Here is a 17,532-nt window from a genome sequence, read left to right on the forward strand (position 1 = left end):
TCTGGGAGGTATGTTAGCTCTGTTTTATAGAAGAACCTAAACTGAAGCCTTGAGAAGTCAAGAGACCCTGCTTAGGGTATACATCAAGTTCCCATGTGGGGAGAAGGGACTTTTGTCTTGGGGCTAAAATGAGAGCACTCTCCCATTCTCAGCTGTATCAAAGCTTTGCTAGTCAAGGGTGAGCTGAGAGTGGGGAGGAGGTTGCGATCAGCCGCCTGGCTGTTGCCTTGAGTTGCTTGAGGTCAGCCAGAGAGGAAGGATAAGTCCAGTTATGCTTTGATTTATGTCGCTGCGTGATTCATGCACTCCGTCAGACTAGCTTCTTTCTTCCCCTGTTCCTCTAACAGGCCGTCTCGTTGCTGGAGATGACTGTCAGATGTTTTCCCTGCTTAGCCACCATCACATGGCCCACCACCGGAGCCTGGGAAGCCTAACCACAGACCAGCATCTCCGAGGCATGAATAATTAGGTAGGCATAATGGAAGGCACTCACTGCACCCTCCAATTGCGTAAGCCCATTACCGAACTCTGCTACATCAGCTTCTATCTTCCGAGGGGGGAAATCAGAGGATTTTCATACAAGGGCACCATAACTCTAGACAGATCCAGTAAAGCGTTTCATAACTGCTACCAAGTCAGGGCGGGGTCCGACATCAACAGCCTCAGCCGGCAGCCGACCGAACATCCAGGCGACATATTTTTCAAGCCAACTGCCACGAAAGACATTCTAACTGAGCTGTACAAACTCACGGCCGAGAGGGAGAGACTGCTGGCCAATCTGCTGAGCTCAGACCACATCCTGGGCATTACGATGGGGAACCAGGAGGGGAAGCTGCCGGAGCTCTCTGTGAGCCTGGCCTCCGAGGACGACTGTTTCCAGAGTGGTGGCCACTGGCTGGGGGAGCCCCCCGTGGGCTCTCTCAATAAGAGGAGCTCCCACGGGAACAAAAAGGCCCGGAGGTTTGGTGGAAGGAGAGAGAGCTTTGAGGGGCTCTCTCAAAACTCCCTGCAGAAGAGGACAAGACGAAAGGGGCATGGGGGCCAGGGATTGCCCCCTCTGATGGGGAAGGACCAGATCTGTTCCAGCAACGCCCTTGCTCTTTCTCAAACAAGGCCTCATCTTTGGCTCCTAGAGGAGAGAGGCAACTTGCTTCCAAATGGAGCACTTACCTCTTCCCTACAGAGGAGAGGGAGCTGCACCCCAGAGATCCCCAGGACACTGGATGCTGACTCCGCCTTGGGGAGCTTCAAGAAGGCTTCTGAGGTTGCGGGGCATGGAAGAGGCGGGCTGCCCCCTGAATGCAGCTCCACAGAGCCAGGAGATGATGGTGCCGGGGGGCCACAGAGGGGCCCTCGCAGGCTGGCGCATCTGCAAACAGGTTCGACCGAAAGTCACAAGGAGCCCGAGAAACATCCAGAGGCACAGGGGGGCCGGACAGAGAAGGCTGCTGAACGGACTTGCAGGAAGAAGCCTATTTCCAAAGTGGTGGCCAAAGTCCAGGATCTGTCTGCTCAGGTGCAACGAGTAGTTAAAACGCATCCTGAGGGTGAGGAAAGGGTTGCCGTTTGCCCAGCAGCCCAAGCTGAGTTCATACCCAGCGCAGACTTGCTCACTCTCCCGGAAGCTGAGGCTGGGGCTTGGGGTGTCAGCTGCTGGGGCAAGGAGCAGAGAGCGGACAGGTCATGGCAGCCATCCGCTGAGGAGTGTCCCCTAGCCAGCATTGAGGGGGCTGTGAACAAGGTCCTCCTGAAGGTGATAGAGAGCGAGAAATTAGATGAAGCCACCGAGGGGAAACGGCTGGGATTTCCCTTCGGGACGACAGCCACCCATACCCTCCCAGAAACCGGCAGCAAGAGGGGAGCTGGGCTGCTTCTGAGTGGCCACAAAACCTTGTTTCTGGATCTGCCCCGCGGTGTGGACCCTGGAGGTGATGAGAAGAGGCCACCACCCCCAGCACTGGCAGCTCTCGGCACGGTATTTAATAATTCATCCTTTCCGTCCAGCGCGCACAAATGGATGTCACCTGTTCCCTTGCCTCTCTCTCCAAGGCTCCCCAGCCCTCAGCAGCATCACAGGATCCTCCGGCCCCCTTCACAGCCTGCTGAGAGGGAAGCCGCTCTTGATGACTCTCTTGGTAGAAAGAGCCGTGCTTTCTCTGGGTCACCCTCTGCTGACACCTTGGAGCCACCACTGTCTGCAAAGGTCACGGAGACCAAAGGAGCCAACGCGACCTCCCTCAGAGCGGGCCAACCTCGGTTGGTGCCTGGGGAACCTTTGGAAAAGAGCTTGGGGCCTGGGAGGACCGCAGCTCAGCCCCAGCACCGGTCACCTCCAGGTTAGTCCCGGTTTAAAATGCTTTACATGTGTTCCTGGGCGACCCCACACTGTCAGTCCGCCCGTGCTATTCAGACACTGGCTAATTAACGATGAATCGAAATTCCTCGGCCTGTTAGTTAATTCACCTTGTAACAGGACAGCTGGGAGTCGTATACAAGAGTGTGGAGATGGTGAGGATGGTGTTGACTTATGGGGTCAGGGCTGTAGTTGCTTCCAGAAGCAATACTTTGTAAATGTCTTTTTAAATTTTTTGTTTTGGAATGCTCTAAAGCTGCCTCCATGGTTGCTTAATACAGTACCCTCAAAGGAAACAGGACTGGGCAGAGAGAAGTAGTAACTTGTCGCTGCCTTTGATGCTAATTGGCCCCTTGACCTAAATTCTGCTGTTCATGCTGCTGGGGTGCCTTGGATTTGTAGGCAGAAGAGCAGAAGCATGCTGTGTCTTTGCTCATCTGTCTGTTGTTAGAGGTTTGGGGTTTTTTTTTTTCTTTCTTTTTAGTAATCACTTTTATAAGCACCCTTATTTTATGACAAAAACTTTTTTTTTTAATACTAGAAGAAGGATGAATTCCTTCTAACTTGAAGAAACTTGATTCAGATTTTCCTAACAGTATTTTATTTCCCAAACAAACACGAAGTAATGTTTATTCTGAAGTTATGTTTTATGTATGGGTTTCTACTGTTACTGGTATAACATCATGTCTTATGCAAAAGGTACTAAAGAGCCAGTTTGGCTCGTATGTTTCGTGTGATTTAAAATTTTATATGAAAATAATTTTGGTGGTTCTATAAGTAGGATCAATAAGACTAAAAAAGACAGTGTATAAAAGTGCCACTCCTGTATTCACTACATTTTCCAGGCCAGCGCGGCCAGATGTTTAGGGTCATGTATGCCATTGTGTAGATAATAGGTTCTTTTTCAGTGGTCCTTTCACAGCATATGGTCAATGCTTTGTCTAGGCTCGTAATATGATATATAGTCTCTTAAAGTTTAGAGAAAACATCATGTGCAATTTTTAAGATAAAAATATCTGTCTAGGAAAGAGGAATTTCAAAAGCTTCTGTTTATTTTGAACTCTTGCCATTTTATAAATTTCTCTATATCATTGATCCAGGGTGTGTTTCTTTTAAAATGTGGTAAATGCTCTTCATTTTGTGTTTGTAATGTATTGCTCTTAGTTTGATGAGACTTGCTACTTCCTAATATAACCAAACTGCTTCATCAGGAAAGTCAGAGAATTGTAGATTTTATATCATGTATCATAGAATCCTAGTGATGAAAATCCTTTCTCCCTGTGAATGCTGGAGCCTTCAAAATACTTTGAAAGGAAGCTCTCTGCAACGATTAGATAGAGACTTCTGGAGAGATGGGCATGCAAGAGCTGCCTCAATTCCGAAAGTTTTTTTAGAAGTCACACTAAATCCTACGACTTGGTGTGCCGCTCCTCCAGAAACTGTGCATTAAATAATACATTGAGCTTCAGTAAATCTTTTCTCCCCCCGCCCCCGCCGCCCCGATTTAGAATTATCTTTTTATTATTGTCCTTTTTCTATTAAAAAAAAGCCCCAAAAACAATATTATAAAAGCTCCATCGTATCTGGCTCAAGGTAGGCACACAGAGGACATTCAGTTTCTCTGATGACTGACCTTAAGCTCACTGAGGGGCACGTTCAACAGATGGTCACCCTTTTCCCGTGACCTCTCCATACCGTTGCACAGAACCATTCCCTTTACTTTGGCCCTAGCCTTCCATTGGGATCTTCATAGCACTTTAGGAGCCAGTCATTAGAATCACATGGCTTCCTTGGTAGGGAGGCTGCCTGTGCTTCTAATGTTACAAAAGAAGGCATTGGAAGGGGGGAAATAGGAGCAGGAGAAGCCTTTTTTTCTGTCATGGATAAATTCTCTTTTGCTGGGACCTTCCTCCAGGAACGTCCAAACGTTATCTCTTATCATCATCCCTCTTTGAAAAGCATGAAGGGAGGGAGTTCTCCAGATAGTATCTTTGATCTGTATCTTGTGTTCCTGTCTCCTGCTTTTCCTTTAATCCCCCTTCTCTGTGGCCACGAGTCCTCATCATATTCTGGATCCTTCAGGGACTTCCTGCAGCTGGTGGGTCCACACAGGGAGACTTTTGCTACTTCCAGCTGCCTTTGTCTTTCAATTCATTTCTCCTCCCTCCACATCCCACATCCACTGGCCTCAGACAGTCCCAGATGAAGGGTGGATCATTCATTTACCATCACCCAACAGTAGCCCTTTATCTGAGTCCAATTCCCACCTTTCTCCCATGTTAGCTATTAACCAGGTTGAGTTTATGGTCTATGGACATTTATTTCCTGTGGAAATAACGTCTAGGTATTTTACTGAAGTGATGTGATTAAGATTATTGAAAGCACTCATTAACTGCTCAAGTAAGAGATTAAGTCTGGCAAAAGTAATCAGATCCATTTCCAGTTGGAAGACTTTAGTGTTATGGGCAAGTAGTAATTCCCAGGAAAGAGTAAAATCCGCTTCTCCTTCTCACAGGGCCAAGCAGTGAAAGCCAACATTGCCATCCACACAGGAAACAGCGTGAAGGCTATTGGTCTACCTCCTGTTGGCTTTGTAATTTTCCTAACTCTTCTTTCCAAGGTCTTTGCACAGGGATTTCTTGTCTGGTGGTGATGTGATCAAACAGAGAATATGCTAACAGTGAATGGTGGCCAGATTTGTCTTCTCATGGCCCTCCTCTCCCCACTTCCCCATCCCCACCCTGACCACCACCTTGGTTTTATGGAAACAGCTGTAGAATGTTCCCAAGCCTTTGTGGAATGTGGTATTTTCTCAAGCCTGAAGGACTCTAGTTGTGCTAACCTGAATAGCAGTGTCCTTGGGTCTGGGATTCCCTTCTGTTTTTTCTGGCCCACTTTTACCTTTGATCTGAAATAGACCCTTTTAATGCCAGAAAAATCCCATGTAACTGGGCTCACCATGCTCAGGAAGATCCCCAGTGCTTCAGTGTGTTTCTCAACAATCTCATGATCTTTCCCCTTTGAAGTCACTGAGGTGGTGATGGAGGCATATGCCCCAGGCATAGTTCCTCTTGATATCGTGAATCATGTTATCAGTGCTTGTGCCCATCAAAAGATGTAGTTAATGTCAACTGATTAAGGGTTGAAAGGCATATTTGTAACAGATTTTATTATATCTAATGCTGTTGTCAAAGCTTTGATTTGTCTTTGGGCATGTATTATGGGGAGTAGATAGAAATTCTCCCTATATTAATATTGGGGTTTGATACAATCCCCCCCCCAAATTTTAAAGAAGCTCCACAACTTTAATGGCTATACCCAGCCATTTAAGATTACTACAGAAAGTATATAGTGCGTAGACAATTGTCTGTAATTCATGTTCAGAGAGAAAGATTAAAAATTGCATATACCATAGTATATCCATATAAAACATATATAGGACTTAAATTGACAGGAAATACATTGCTTCACGCTTTTGAGAAAGTAAGGGGATTGTCATTGAAACTATATGTAACTTTGACCTAGCAACCCTATTTTAGGAATTTAGGTCACATAAATAGATGCACTAGTAAGAACATATGCATAAGGTTGTTTACTGCGGCATTTTGTATAGTGGTCAAAGCAGCTGGAAAAAAATGGAGTGTCAATCAGTAGAGAAATGGCTACATAAATTAGAGTATATTTAGTCTCCATAATATTATGAGGCTATTTAAAGTATGGAACTAGATCTCTATCTAGCAAGTTGCAAAATAATGTAGAATATGCTCTGTTTTTGTAAAGACAAGTTTCACCCCTCTCTATATTTGAGTATATATGTTTGGTATGGGTTTGAAAGTTTGAATATCATGGAGACAGGTGTAAAGAAAGACAGGCCAGGCTGTTCACATTCTTTATCTAGGGCTAGACAGGGTGAAGGTGGGGAATAAGGTGAAGGGGAAGGATCCAAAAAAACCCCCCAAACAAACAAAAAAACAAAATCACTGGGGAAGAGCATTAACTTCTTTTCTTTACATATTTTTACATTGTTTCACTGGTTGTGGTAAATGTGTCACTTTTATGATTTTTAAAGAGTTACTGAACTACATTTTAAAGAAAAAAATAAATACCCCACCTAGAGGGGTTGTGTGTGTGTGTGTATGTGTGTTGGGGGGTGTAGGATTATAGCTGAACCACAATTTTCTGTGTCTTCCCCATGTCCTTTAATGAAGCAAGAAGCTCAGTATTGAGACTAGAGCATTATTACAAAGGGATATGTAGGTTGCTAGAGAGCTATAAAAGCAGCACCCAAGAAGGACAAGTCAGGGAAGCAGGATTATATATAAAAGCAGCACCCAAGCAGGACAAGTCAGGGAGCAGTATCCAGAGACCAAGAGAAGGCGGTTAAGAAAGGCTTCTGACCCTCCTACACAGTTGGTAGGAATGTAAATTGGTATAGCCACTATGGAAAACGGTATGGGGCGTCCTCAAAAAACTAAAACTAGAGTTGCCATATGATCCAGCAATCCTACTCCTGGGCATATATCCAGACAAAACTATAATTTAAAAAGATACATGCACCCCTATGTTCATAGCAGCACTATTTACAATAGTCAAGACACGGCTAGCAACCTAAATGTCCATCGACAGATAAATGGATAAAGAAGATGTGGTACATATATACAATGGAATATTACTCAGCCATAAAAAAGAATGAAATAATGCCATTTTCAGCAACATAGATGGACCTAGACATTATCATATTAAGTGAAGTAAATCAGAAAGAGAAAGAAAAATACCATATGATATCACTTATGTTTGGAATCTAAAATATGACACAAATGAACTTACCTACAAAGGAGAAACAGAGATGTAGACAACAGACTTGTGGTTGCCAAGCGGGAGGTGGAGTGGGAGAGGGATGGACTGAGAGTTTGGAATTAGCCGATGCAAACTATTATATAGAGAATGGATAAACAACAAGGTCCTACTGTATAGCACAGGGGACTATGTTCAATATCTTGTAATAAACCATAATGGAAAAGAACATATATATATGTATATGAAAAAGAATGTATACATATGTATAACTGAATCACTTGACTGTACAGAAGAAATTAACACAATGTTGTTAAAATAAATAAAAGAAATTAAAAGAAAAGAAAGGCTCCTGGGTTAGACAGTGTCCTGATAGGGAACAAACACCCAGGCCTGAAGGAGCAAGGGAAGCAGGGGTCAGTGAACCCAAACAGGGGAGCTTAAAGGAGAGGACCACAGAGCACGAACGGTGGCTTGTGGTAGAGACCCTTATCAGAGAGGGAGCTGTGGGAATAAATACCCTGGCTTCACTCTCCTTTGGTCTTCTGCCTTGAAACTTTCTCGAACTGAACCAGCCAAAAGGCAGAGTAAAAGGGAGTGGGTAGATGTTTCCAAGCTCAGCCTTCCAGGGCCCAGGGAAGGATGGAGAAGGGTCAGAGTAGATTTGGAGGTATAAGATGATGCAGATAGGCTGAACCACGAAGAGCAAGAAATGTAGAAAGAGTGGAATTTTAAAAGAACGACAGGGTAAAAAAGAATGTGTATGTGCGGTGTGTTTTGATACTGAACAGTGGTTATCTTGATAATAAATGATTATTGCAGTGTTTCATTTCTTTGTCGTATGACCGTTCTACCTCTAAATTTAATTTGGTCGACTGTCCTTTTATTGCTAAAAGTACAAACTTGAGGAAGTAAAAGAAATAATTGGGAGATCTTGTGATACAGTTTCAGCCTGTGGATTCAGAAAAAATTATCTAGTTTTTAAAAACAAAGCTCTTATATTTAACAGTGATTGATAGCACATTGTACTCGATTGCTTTTTGTGAAAGGCACAAAAAGAATTTTAAAATATCTTCCGCGATTATCTCAAATTAAGAATAACGAATTAGCATATGAAATATGAAATCGACTTTCTGCTGATGAACAATTTGTATTTTGAGGTCAGTTTCCATATAAAATAAATGGTGTTTCTCTCATTCACATTTTGTTTTTTAAAAGGGAATATGTTTCAAAGGCCAGGACCATGACCACGATCTGATGTTTTAAAACTCCAAGCCAGTTCTACATATGTGAAGTTTTTCCCAAATTAATGTCCAATTGTGCTTTGAGGATAGCACCTTCTTGGAAATGGTTTTTACTTGTTTCTTTTCTATTCTTGGAGTCAGAGCACAAGATTTAAAGCGAGGGTGGCAGTCTGCGGCCCTAGGCCATATCCATCAGTCTAAAGAAATTCCAAAGACAAAGAAACGGCAGAATTAACACTGCAATTAAAAGTTATAGCTACTGAAAAGTCTTAAAAGAGAAAAACATTTTATAAATAGGTATTAAATTTTGAAGAAAAATTTATCGCATACTTTATTTACATAACTCAACCATTCTGGCTTATAGCATCATTGGTTGGGGTATAAAAAAAAGACTCAAACTTTTAGTTGTAATTGGATTAGAAGCATTTTATCAAATTGATAGAGCAAAGTACTGAATATTGAGGTAGTGTGTTTTATTTCATTCCTCCTGGGCTTTCCTGGAAGAGGGTGCATTTTGGAAACGGTAAACTCCACCCTGGGGCCACTCTTTCCCTCTTGCTGGCTTTTACAGTATCAGGTAAATGACTATTACTGCTTATCTTACTTCATCCTCTTTCTGATCACTTACCCTAGAGTTCCTCTGTGTGCCTTGGCATCTCAGCCTCCTGCCATAGCAAGTTCTGGAGTTCCTTCCCTCTCACCGAAGGACTTAGCAGGTTTTCCCAGCCATGGATTGTTCTACTACATTGAACCAGATGCTTTCTATCTGTCCCAGAGCCTTACAGGACAGAACTTGAACTAGAATTGGGATTCAGATATGTATAAGATGTAGAGGGACTTGTGGGGACCTTGAAGGCTATTGAACCTTAGGGAGGGACAGTGGACAACGGAAGGAGAAGTATCGTGAGAGAGCAAGCCTGGGCCAAAAGTCTGTGCACAGACATTTTCTCGTCCTCCTAAGAGGGCCCTTACCCTCTAAGGAGAAGGGGCTTTAGCATGAAGGGAAGGAAGAACTTTGTCATCAGAAGCCCAGCAGTTTTGCAGTGTGGAAGAGCTGTTCAAGGGTAACAAATATTCTTATTTTACTGAAGTACAGTTGATTCACAATGTCGTATTAATTTCTTCTGTACAGCAAAGTGATTCATATATATATATATATATATATATATATATATATATATATATACACACACACACACACATTGTTTTTCATATTCTTTTCCATCATGGTTTATCAGAGGATATTGAATATAGTTCCCTGTGCTATGTAGTGGGACCTTATTGTTTATCCATCCTATATATAATAGTTTGCATCTGCTAATCCCAAACTCCCAATCCATCCCTCCCCCACTCCCCCTTGGCAGCCACAAGTCTGTTCTCTATGTCTTTGAGTCTGAGGAGAAGCAGAAACTTTCTTGCTAGTCAGAAGCAGGGCACAGCCCCAGCCTCCGTGGTCCCAAGTTATTAGCAACCCAGTGGCCACAGAGTGACAGAGGCACAGAGCAGAAGGGTAGCAGGGGCAGCAGGCCCCCGAGTGAGCGCAGAAACCTTGAGGGACCCCTGGAGGCGTAACTGGGGAGGAAGAGCCCAAGAAAAGACTGGACTTCATGCCAAGCAAGGGAAGCTGGGCTTCAGACATTGAGGTTCAGATTTTCGTGCAGCGTGTGACACAGTTTTACTTACTCTGAGGCAGTAAGTTGGATCATCCAGGTTTCACGTATTTTTCCTAAAATATTCTGATATGGGTTTTTTATTTGTTTGAAACCTAGGTTAAAGTTTTTTTTGTTTTTTTTTAGATGTTGGGGGTAGGAGTTTATTAATTAATTAATTTATTTTTGCTGTGTTGGGTCTTTGTTTCTGTGCGAGGGCTTTATCTAGCTGTGGCAAGCGGGGGCCACTCTTCATCGCGGTGCGCGGGCCTCTCACTATCGCGGCCTCTCTTTTTGCGGAGCACAGGCTCCAGACGTGCAGGCTCAGTAGTTGTGGCTCACGGGCCTAGTTGCTCCACAGCATGTGGGATCCTCCCAGACCAGGGCTCGAACCCGTGTCCCCTGCATTAGCAGGCAGATTCTCAACCACTGCGCCACCAGGGAAGCCCCTAGGTTAAAGTTTTAAGGTTGAGTTTTGCATTTGGAGGGAGAACCCCAAAATAATCCTGTGGCTGATGAAAGCTGTTGGTTTCCAGTTTAGCCCAGAGAAATTGCGGAGAGAATAAACACCACGTGAGGCTTGAGCCTCAGCACGGTCTCCCCAGGATTCAGACAGGTCTGGGCATATCCAGTTAATTAGATGGTTAGACCCGTCATGAGTCTTTTGCTTGAGTGCCCAGAGGACGGTCACCAGGCAGAGCCCCTCCAGAGGAAAGCAGGATTTGGGGCACAGGAGAGGTTTCCAGACCTTTGGGGTCGGGGTGGGAGGGAGGACACTGAAAACAGCATAAGTTGTGTCCTCCTGATTTTCTGCTGACTCGTGTCTGGATGGTAGGAAGAGAGGAGAGCAGTAGGAAAGCAGTGTGAAAGCTTAAAGAGTAATTTGACTAAAATGTCCTTAAGATAGTGAAGGCGGGGTCTGCATAGTAGAGTGTGACACACTTGTGGGTGAAGGGGTCCTGCTTCAGGTGCTGCCGGGGCAGGGTGCGACAGGGCACACGGTGGAGGGAACCGGATTTGACCTCATCCCGGAGAGGAGAGGGGAGGTGGGGAAGGTAAGCAGTAGTGCCTAAGCAACGCACCTGGTACCTTAGCTGCAGCAACCCGGTGACAATTCTAGCAGCGTCCAGAGACACCTTCAGCAGCCAGAGAAGTGAGGACAGCAGTGTTGATGAGGGATGAGGAAGATTGGATCCATGCGTTCACGTGCTTCCTGGAATGATCTGGAGAAATCGGTGTGTAGGGGGAGGGAAGCCCCCAAATTGGTAGAGCCAGAGAAATTCTGATTTTGCACCATGTTCTTACTCCCCCGACTGCATTTGCTAGGAGTATCAAATTCACAAGGTTGTTTTGAGTATCAAATGAAATAACGTCAACGAAAAATGCTTCCTAACACATTAGAAAATGTTAGCTTTATTATAATTACAGATCATTATTGGCTCACTGGGTCAGAAAGCCTTCTTTTTAAAATATTTATTTATTTATTTCTGGCTGCATCGGGTCTTAGTTGCAGCGTGTGGGCTTAGTTGCCCCACGGCACGTGGGATCTTCGTTCCCCGACCAGGGATCGAACCTGCGTCCCCTGCATTGGCAGGCGGATTCTTAACCACTGGACCACCAGGGAAGTCCCCAGAAAGGATTTTAATAATCTACTCCTTTTGGTGTTTTCCAGTGATGAAATGATGCTACAAATAATAGGCCACAACTGGTTATTGTGAATTTCTTGATTTGCTCTCAAAGCTTCTACATTTGCTTCTGTTAAGTCGCTTGCTATTTTTGAAGTGACGTTGGTCTCTTATTGGTTTTTTTTTCTTTTCCTTCCAGGTTCACTGAGATTATAACTGACATAGAGCACTGTATAAGTTTAAGGTGTACAGCATAATGATTTACCTAAATCATGAAATTATCACAAGGAGTTTAGTGAACATCTAGGCAATGTTAAAGAAATAGAAAAAAGAATTTTTTTCCTGTGATGAGAGCTCAGGATTTAGTCTCTTAACAATTTTCATATATAACATACAGCAGTGTTAATTATATTTATCGTGTTGTACATAATATCCCCAGTACTTATTTATCTTATGACTGGAAGTTTTGACTTTTTGACTGCCTTTCTCCAATGCCCCTTACTCTTGAGTTTGTTTATCTTTGAAGTATAATTGACCTACAACACTGTGTTGTTTCCTGTTACACAACATAGCAATTCAATATATCTCTACACTTCAAACTGATCAGCATGAGTTACGATCTGTCACCATGCAAAGATGTTACATAGTTATTAACTATATTCCCCACACTGTACACTTCATACCCCTGGACTCAATATTTTGTATCTCTAATCTCCCTCAGCTATTTATTTCCTCCCACATCCCCCTCCCCTTGGTAACCACTTGTTTGTTCTCTGTATCTATAACTCTGTTTCTATTTTGTTTTGTTTGTTGGATTCCTTTCTCTTCTTCGTGTGTCTATTACAGATTTTTGGTGTGTGGTTATCATGAGGTCTATATATAGCTATCTGTTGATCTATATTATCTGTCTATCTACCTATATGATGCATTTTTACTTCCCTCACAGCACGTTTACTGTTTCTGACGATATGTTTTACATCTAATTGTTTTGGGTATCCCTTAACTACTTATTGTGGATATACACGATTTTATTACTTTTGTCTTTTGACCTTCCTACTAGCTTTGTAGGTGGTTGATTTACTACGTTTACTGTATATTTGCCTCTACCAGTGAGATTCTTTTCCTTTGATTTTTTTCATGTTTCTAGTTGTGGCCTTTTCTTTTTCACTTAGAGTAATTCCTTTAACACTTTTTGTAAAGCTGGTTTGGTGATGCTGAACTCTTTTAGCTTTTGCTTATCTGTAAAGCTTTTGCTGTCTTCATCAAATCTGAATGAAAGCCTTGCTAGGTAGATTATTCTTGGTTGTAGGTTCTTCCCTTTCATCACGTTAAATATATCGTGCCACTCCCTTGTAGCCTGCAGTTTCTGCTGAAGAGTCAGCTGATAGTCTTATGGGAGCTCCCTTGTTTCTTTTCCCTTGCTGCTTTTAATATTCTCTCTTTATCTTTGATTTTTGCCATTTTAATTAGGATATGTCTTGGTGTGGTCCTTTTTGGGTTGATCCTGCTTGGGACTCCCTGGGCTTCCTGTGCTTGGATGTCTGCTTTCTTTCCCAGGTCAGGGAAATTTTCAGTTACTATGTCTTCAGATATGTCCTCTACCCCTTTCTCTCTGTCTTCTCCCTCTGGGAACCCTATAATGTGGCGTTAGTACACTTGATGTTATCCCAGAGGTCTCTTAAGCTGTCCTCATTTCTTTTTATTCTTTTTTCTGTTTAGCTTCAGTGATTTCCACTACTCTGTCTTCTAGCTCACTGATCCATTCCTTTGTATCATCTAAGTTACCATTGATTCCTTCTAGTGTATTTTTCGTTTCATTGATTGTATTCTTTGTCTCTGTTCAGTTCTTCTTTGTATTTCCTAATTCTTTGTTGAAAACTTCTAACCTCAGGCTCTGTTCATTCAGTCTTCTCCCGAGAGTTCTTTGAACATCTTTACAATCATTGTCTTCAACTCTTTATCAGGTAGATTACCTATCTCCACGTCACTTAGTTCTTCTGGGGTTTTATCTTGCTCCTTTATTTGCAACATATTCCTCTGTTGCCTCATTTTGCCTGATTTGCTATTTTTATTTCTGTGTATTTGGTAGGTTGATTATGTTTCCTGACCTTGTAGATGTCCTGTGGGGCCCAGCAGCACACTCCCCTCTGGTCTCCAGAGCTATAAGATCCAGGGGTGCCCCCTATGTGGGCTATGAGGATCCTTCTGATGTGGTGGACTGACTACTGTGGGTCATCTGGTAGGCCCCTCTGGCCCCCTGGTTTGGTTGGTTGCCAGGCCCTGCCTTGTATGGAGGCTGCTGGTGGTGGCAGGCCTGGGTCATGAGGCAGCTAACTGCTGAGCCCTGTGGCAGGGGGGGTGTCCCAGGGCTAGTGCTGGCCCATTGGTGGGCAGAATCAGGTTCTGGGGTAGGTAGTTGTGGGGCTGGTGTTCCTGGATCTACTGTCCGCCTGCTGATGTATGGGGCCAGGGTGTGTGTGTGTGTGGAGCTGGGGGAGGTTCCAGGGTTAGTGCCTGCTCACTGATGGGTGGAATCGGGTTCTCTGGTCTCTGCACCAGGGACCCTGAGGGTCCCAAGGCTTGCATTGGCCTGCTGGTGGGTGGGACCAGAGTCCAGAGGATCCCAGGGCTGGTGCCAGCACACTGATGTGTGGGGTCAGGTCCTGGGTCCTCTGGTGGACAAAGCTGGATCCAGGGGTTTCTGTGGGCTCAGAGAGTCTTAAGATAACAGGCCTGCTGGTAGGTAGGGCTCTGTCTCTCCCTGGCTAGTTGCTTGGCCTGAGATGTCCCAGTGTTGGTGCCAGCAGGCTGGTGGGCAGGGTCAGGTCTCAGAGCTAACAAGCTAGAGGAGGGAGGACTCCACAATGGCACTTGTCAGCACCAGTGTCCACATGGTAGAACAAGCTCCCCCAAATGTCTGCCACCAGTGTCTGTGTCCTCAGGGTAAGCTCCAGGTGCCTTCTGCCTCTCCAGGAGACTCAAAGATCAGCAGGTGGGTCTGACACAGGCTCCTTTCAAATTACTGCTTCTTCCCTGGGTCTCAGAGCATTTGGGTTTTGTGTGTGCCATTTTAGAGTGAAGTCTCTATTTCTTACAGCCCTCTGTCTCTCCCCAAAGCAAGCCCCACTGACCTTCAAACCAAATATTCTAGGGGTTCATCTTCCTGGTGCAGGACTCTCAGGATGGGGAGCCCAATGTGGGGCTCAGACTCCTCATTCCTTTGAGAGAACCTCTGCAGTTGTAATTATCCTCCCATTTGTGTGTCACCCACCTGGGGGTACAGGTCTTGACTATATCAAACCTTCACGCCTCCTGCCCATGTCATTGTGGTTCCTTCTTTTTATCTTTAGTTGTAGGCTTCTGGCCTTTCTCACCAACAGTTGCTCTGTAAATAAATAGTTATAAGTTTGGTGTGCCCATGGGAGGAGGTGAGCTCAGGGTCTTCCAACTCTGCCATCTTGGCCACTCCTCCAGTCTCTTCTTGTTTTATGTAGGTTAATTTTGGATTTTCCACCTAATTTGTAAAAAAGTTGAAGGTGGTGATCATATATGATACGTCTGATGCACTCTTCAGAATATAGCTTAAAACTAGTCTACTCAACAGCTTTTGAATCAGGGGAGTTTTGTTTTTAATTAAAGTAATTAAAAAGAAATTGGAATTGCATTTCCAATACTAATGTCATTCCAATATGAAACTGTAAATTAAAGAATGATATAGCGGGCTTCCCTGGTGGCACAGTGGTGAAGAGTCCGCCTGCCAGTGCAGGGGACACGGGTTCAAGCCCTGGTCCAGGAAGATCCCACATGCCACGGAGCAACTAAGCCCATGCGCGACAACTACTGAGCCTGCACTCTAGAGCCCATGGGCCACAACTACTGAACCTGTGTGCCACACCTACTGAAGGCCACTTGCCTAGAGCCCATGCTCCGCAACAAGAGAAGCCACTGCAATGAGAAACCCATGCACTGCAGCAAAGAGTAGCCCCCGCTCACCTCAACTAGAGAAGGCCCGCGTGTAGCAACAAAGACCCAACACAGCCAAAAAATAAATAAATAAAACAAAAATCTTAAAAAAAAAAAAAAAGACATCAGAATTGGTGAATTAAAAAAAAAGAATGATATAGCAAAATAAAAGAAAAATAAAGGTCCCCTTTCTTTCTACAAATTATTTCTGAACCACCTGAAGTCGTAGCTTCTCTCTACAAAGCTTTGTCAATTTCTCTCCTGATTTCTATATCATATTTTTGTCTAGGCGATGGGTCTTGAACCTCGATTATTTGCATCTTATTATGTTAGTACATATTTTCCATAATATTCTTTCATTGTTCTGCCTGTCAATCTTGAGTTCCCATCAAGATTTTTCCTGTCTTATCTTCTGGTTGGAAGATTCGCAATTCCTTAAATAGCATGCCACCAGGTAGTCAATATGTATTGGTTTATGTAGATTTTTATGGCTGTTGACTTTAATTAAAACTAGCCTTCAATGTACAAGTGACAAGGCCGTGACTGTTAGTGACAAATTTCCCTGAGACGAGTTAGACAGAATGGTGGGAAATTCCTTAAGCTGGTGTGCCATATCATACAGCAGAGTGGAGTGGGTTTGTCCCTGCCATTCTCTTGGTGTCTCATCTGCATTTGGAAACTGTTTCTGCTGATGATAGAACATGTCAGAATTAAAATAGACATTTCCTTATTTTTATTTTTAATAAAGGCCTCTCAGATTCAGGAATGGTGTCACATTCATCATTATTTCCCTGGAATCAGGTTTAGTAAATGACATATGGCATGTATTCAGTAAATGTTTTTATTAAATGAGTGAGTAAATGGATGGATGAAAGATGAGAAAACTCAGTCTGAAAACTGGTAACAACAGGGGCAATTTTTTCCCAAGTTAAACAGAATGAAACTGGTTTCATGCCCTGTGTTGTGATTACTATCATGTTTGGGGTAGATAATTTTTATTTATTTATTTAAGGTTACTTTATTTTTTTAAAAAAGTAACCTTAAAACGATTAGTCTCTGCATAGGTTTTGGAATCTGAATGTACCCAGAGGATGGGAATGATATTAAATGAAACCTGGGTCCTCAAAGCCAAGTGTTTCTGTGAACAAGTAGACTGTTCTTTTCATTGAAATAACTTTACAACATTATCAATTTTACCAGAACAGACCTTTTTTTTTTTTTAATCTTAAATGAGGCTTAACTTTTGTCAAAGCCAGTCACTGAGGGGTGGTCAAGTGATCAAACTTGAAATGGAAGCCAGAGGCAGCTTACTGTTTCGTGTGTTTTGCTGGTCACAGATTAACCATGTTTCATGGTGCGTGATCAATGACCAGCACGTTTGCACCAAGATACACTTTATGACCCAACACACTGGTGAACTAGAAGGCTGGGCAGGTAACATTTAACTCTTCTAGGCTGTGATTCAGGGGGTCCAAAAAGGCTCACCTGGCTGGGTGCCTGATGCCCACCATTGAAGTTTGCCTTCAAGCTTCAAATAGCGAAAGCATTGTTGTTGGAATACTTGTGCCTAATACACACGTAAACTGAGGCCAGGTGATTGATTTCCAAAATCTGTGCACAAAACTCAAGTCATGTTAATTTACCCATAAAGCTCCTGTTGTTACCTAGCAGAGCAGGACCCTTAAAGAAGGAGTTATGGAACAGGGTTCCAAGAGTGGATGCAGAAGTCAAGGCCAGGAAAGGAATGGGCAGGCCTAGGTAATGGCATGAGAATTTGAGGCCCTGAACCAGTGGGCAGTGTGATAACACCAGGGACCTTAATTACATCAGCAGATTCCTTTGCCTTTGCCACGTAACTTAACTGAGTCATGGACATGATGATGTACCATCATATTCATAGGTTC

General features: G+C 43.7%; 1 protein-coding gene across 1 annotated transcript in view; it reads left to right on the forward strand.

Moving 5' to 3' along the window:
- The first annotated feature begins 478 nt into the window (after nucleotides 1–478).
- Nucleotides 479–17,532, forward strand: part of FMN1 (formin 1) — a 396,758-nt gene continuing 379,704 nt past the window's right edge. Inside the window, exon 1 of the mRNA XM_065872037.1 lies at nucleotides 479–2,336. Within this exon, the coding sequence (XP_065728109.1) occupies nucleotides 479–2,336 (1,858 nt within the window). The remainder of the gene's footprint in view (nucleotides 2,337–17,532) is intronic.

Source organism: Phocoena phocoena, chromosome 2 (assembly GCF_963924675.1).
Source record: "Phocoena phocoena chromosome 2, mPhoPho1.1, whole genome shotgun sequence".
Taxonomy (NCBI): domain Eukaryota; kingdom Metazoa; phylum Chordata; class Mammalia; order Artiodactyla; family Phocoenidae; genus Phocoena; species Phocoena phocoena.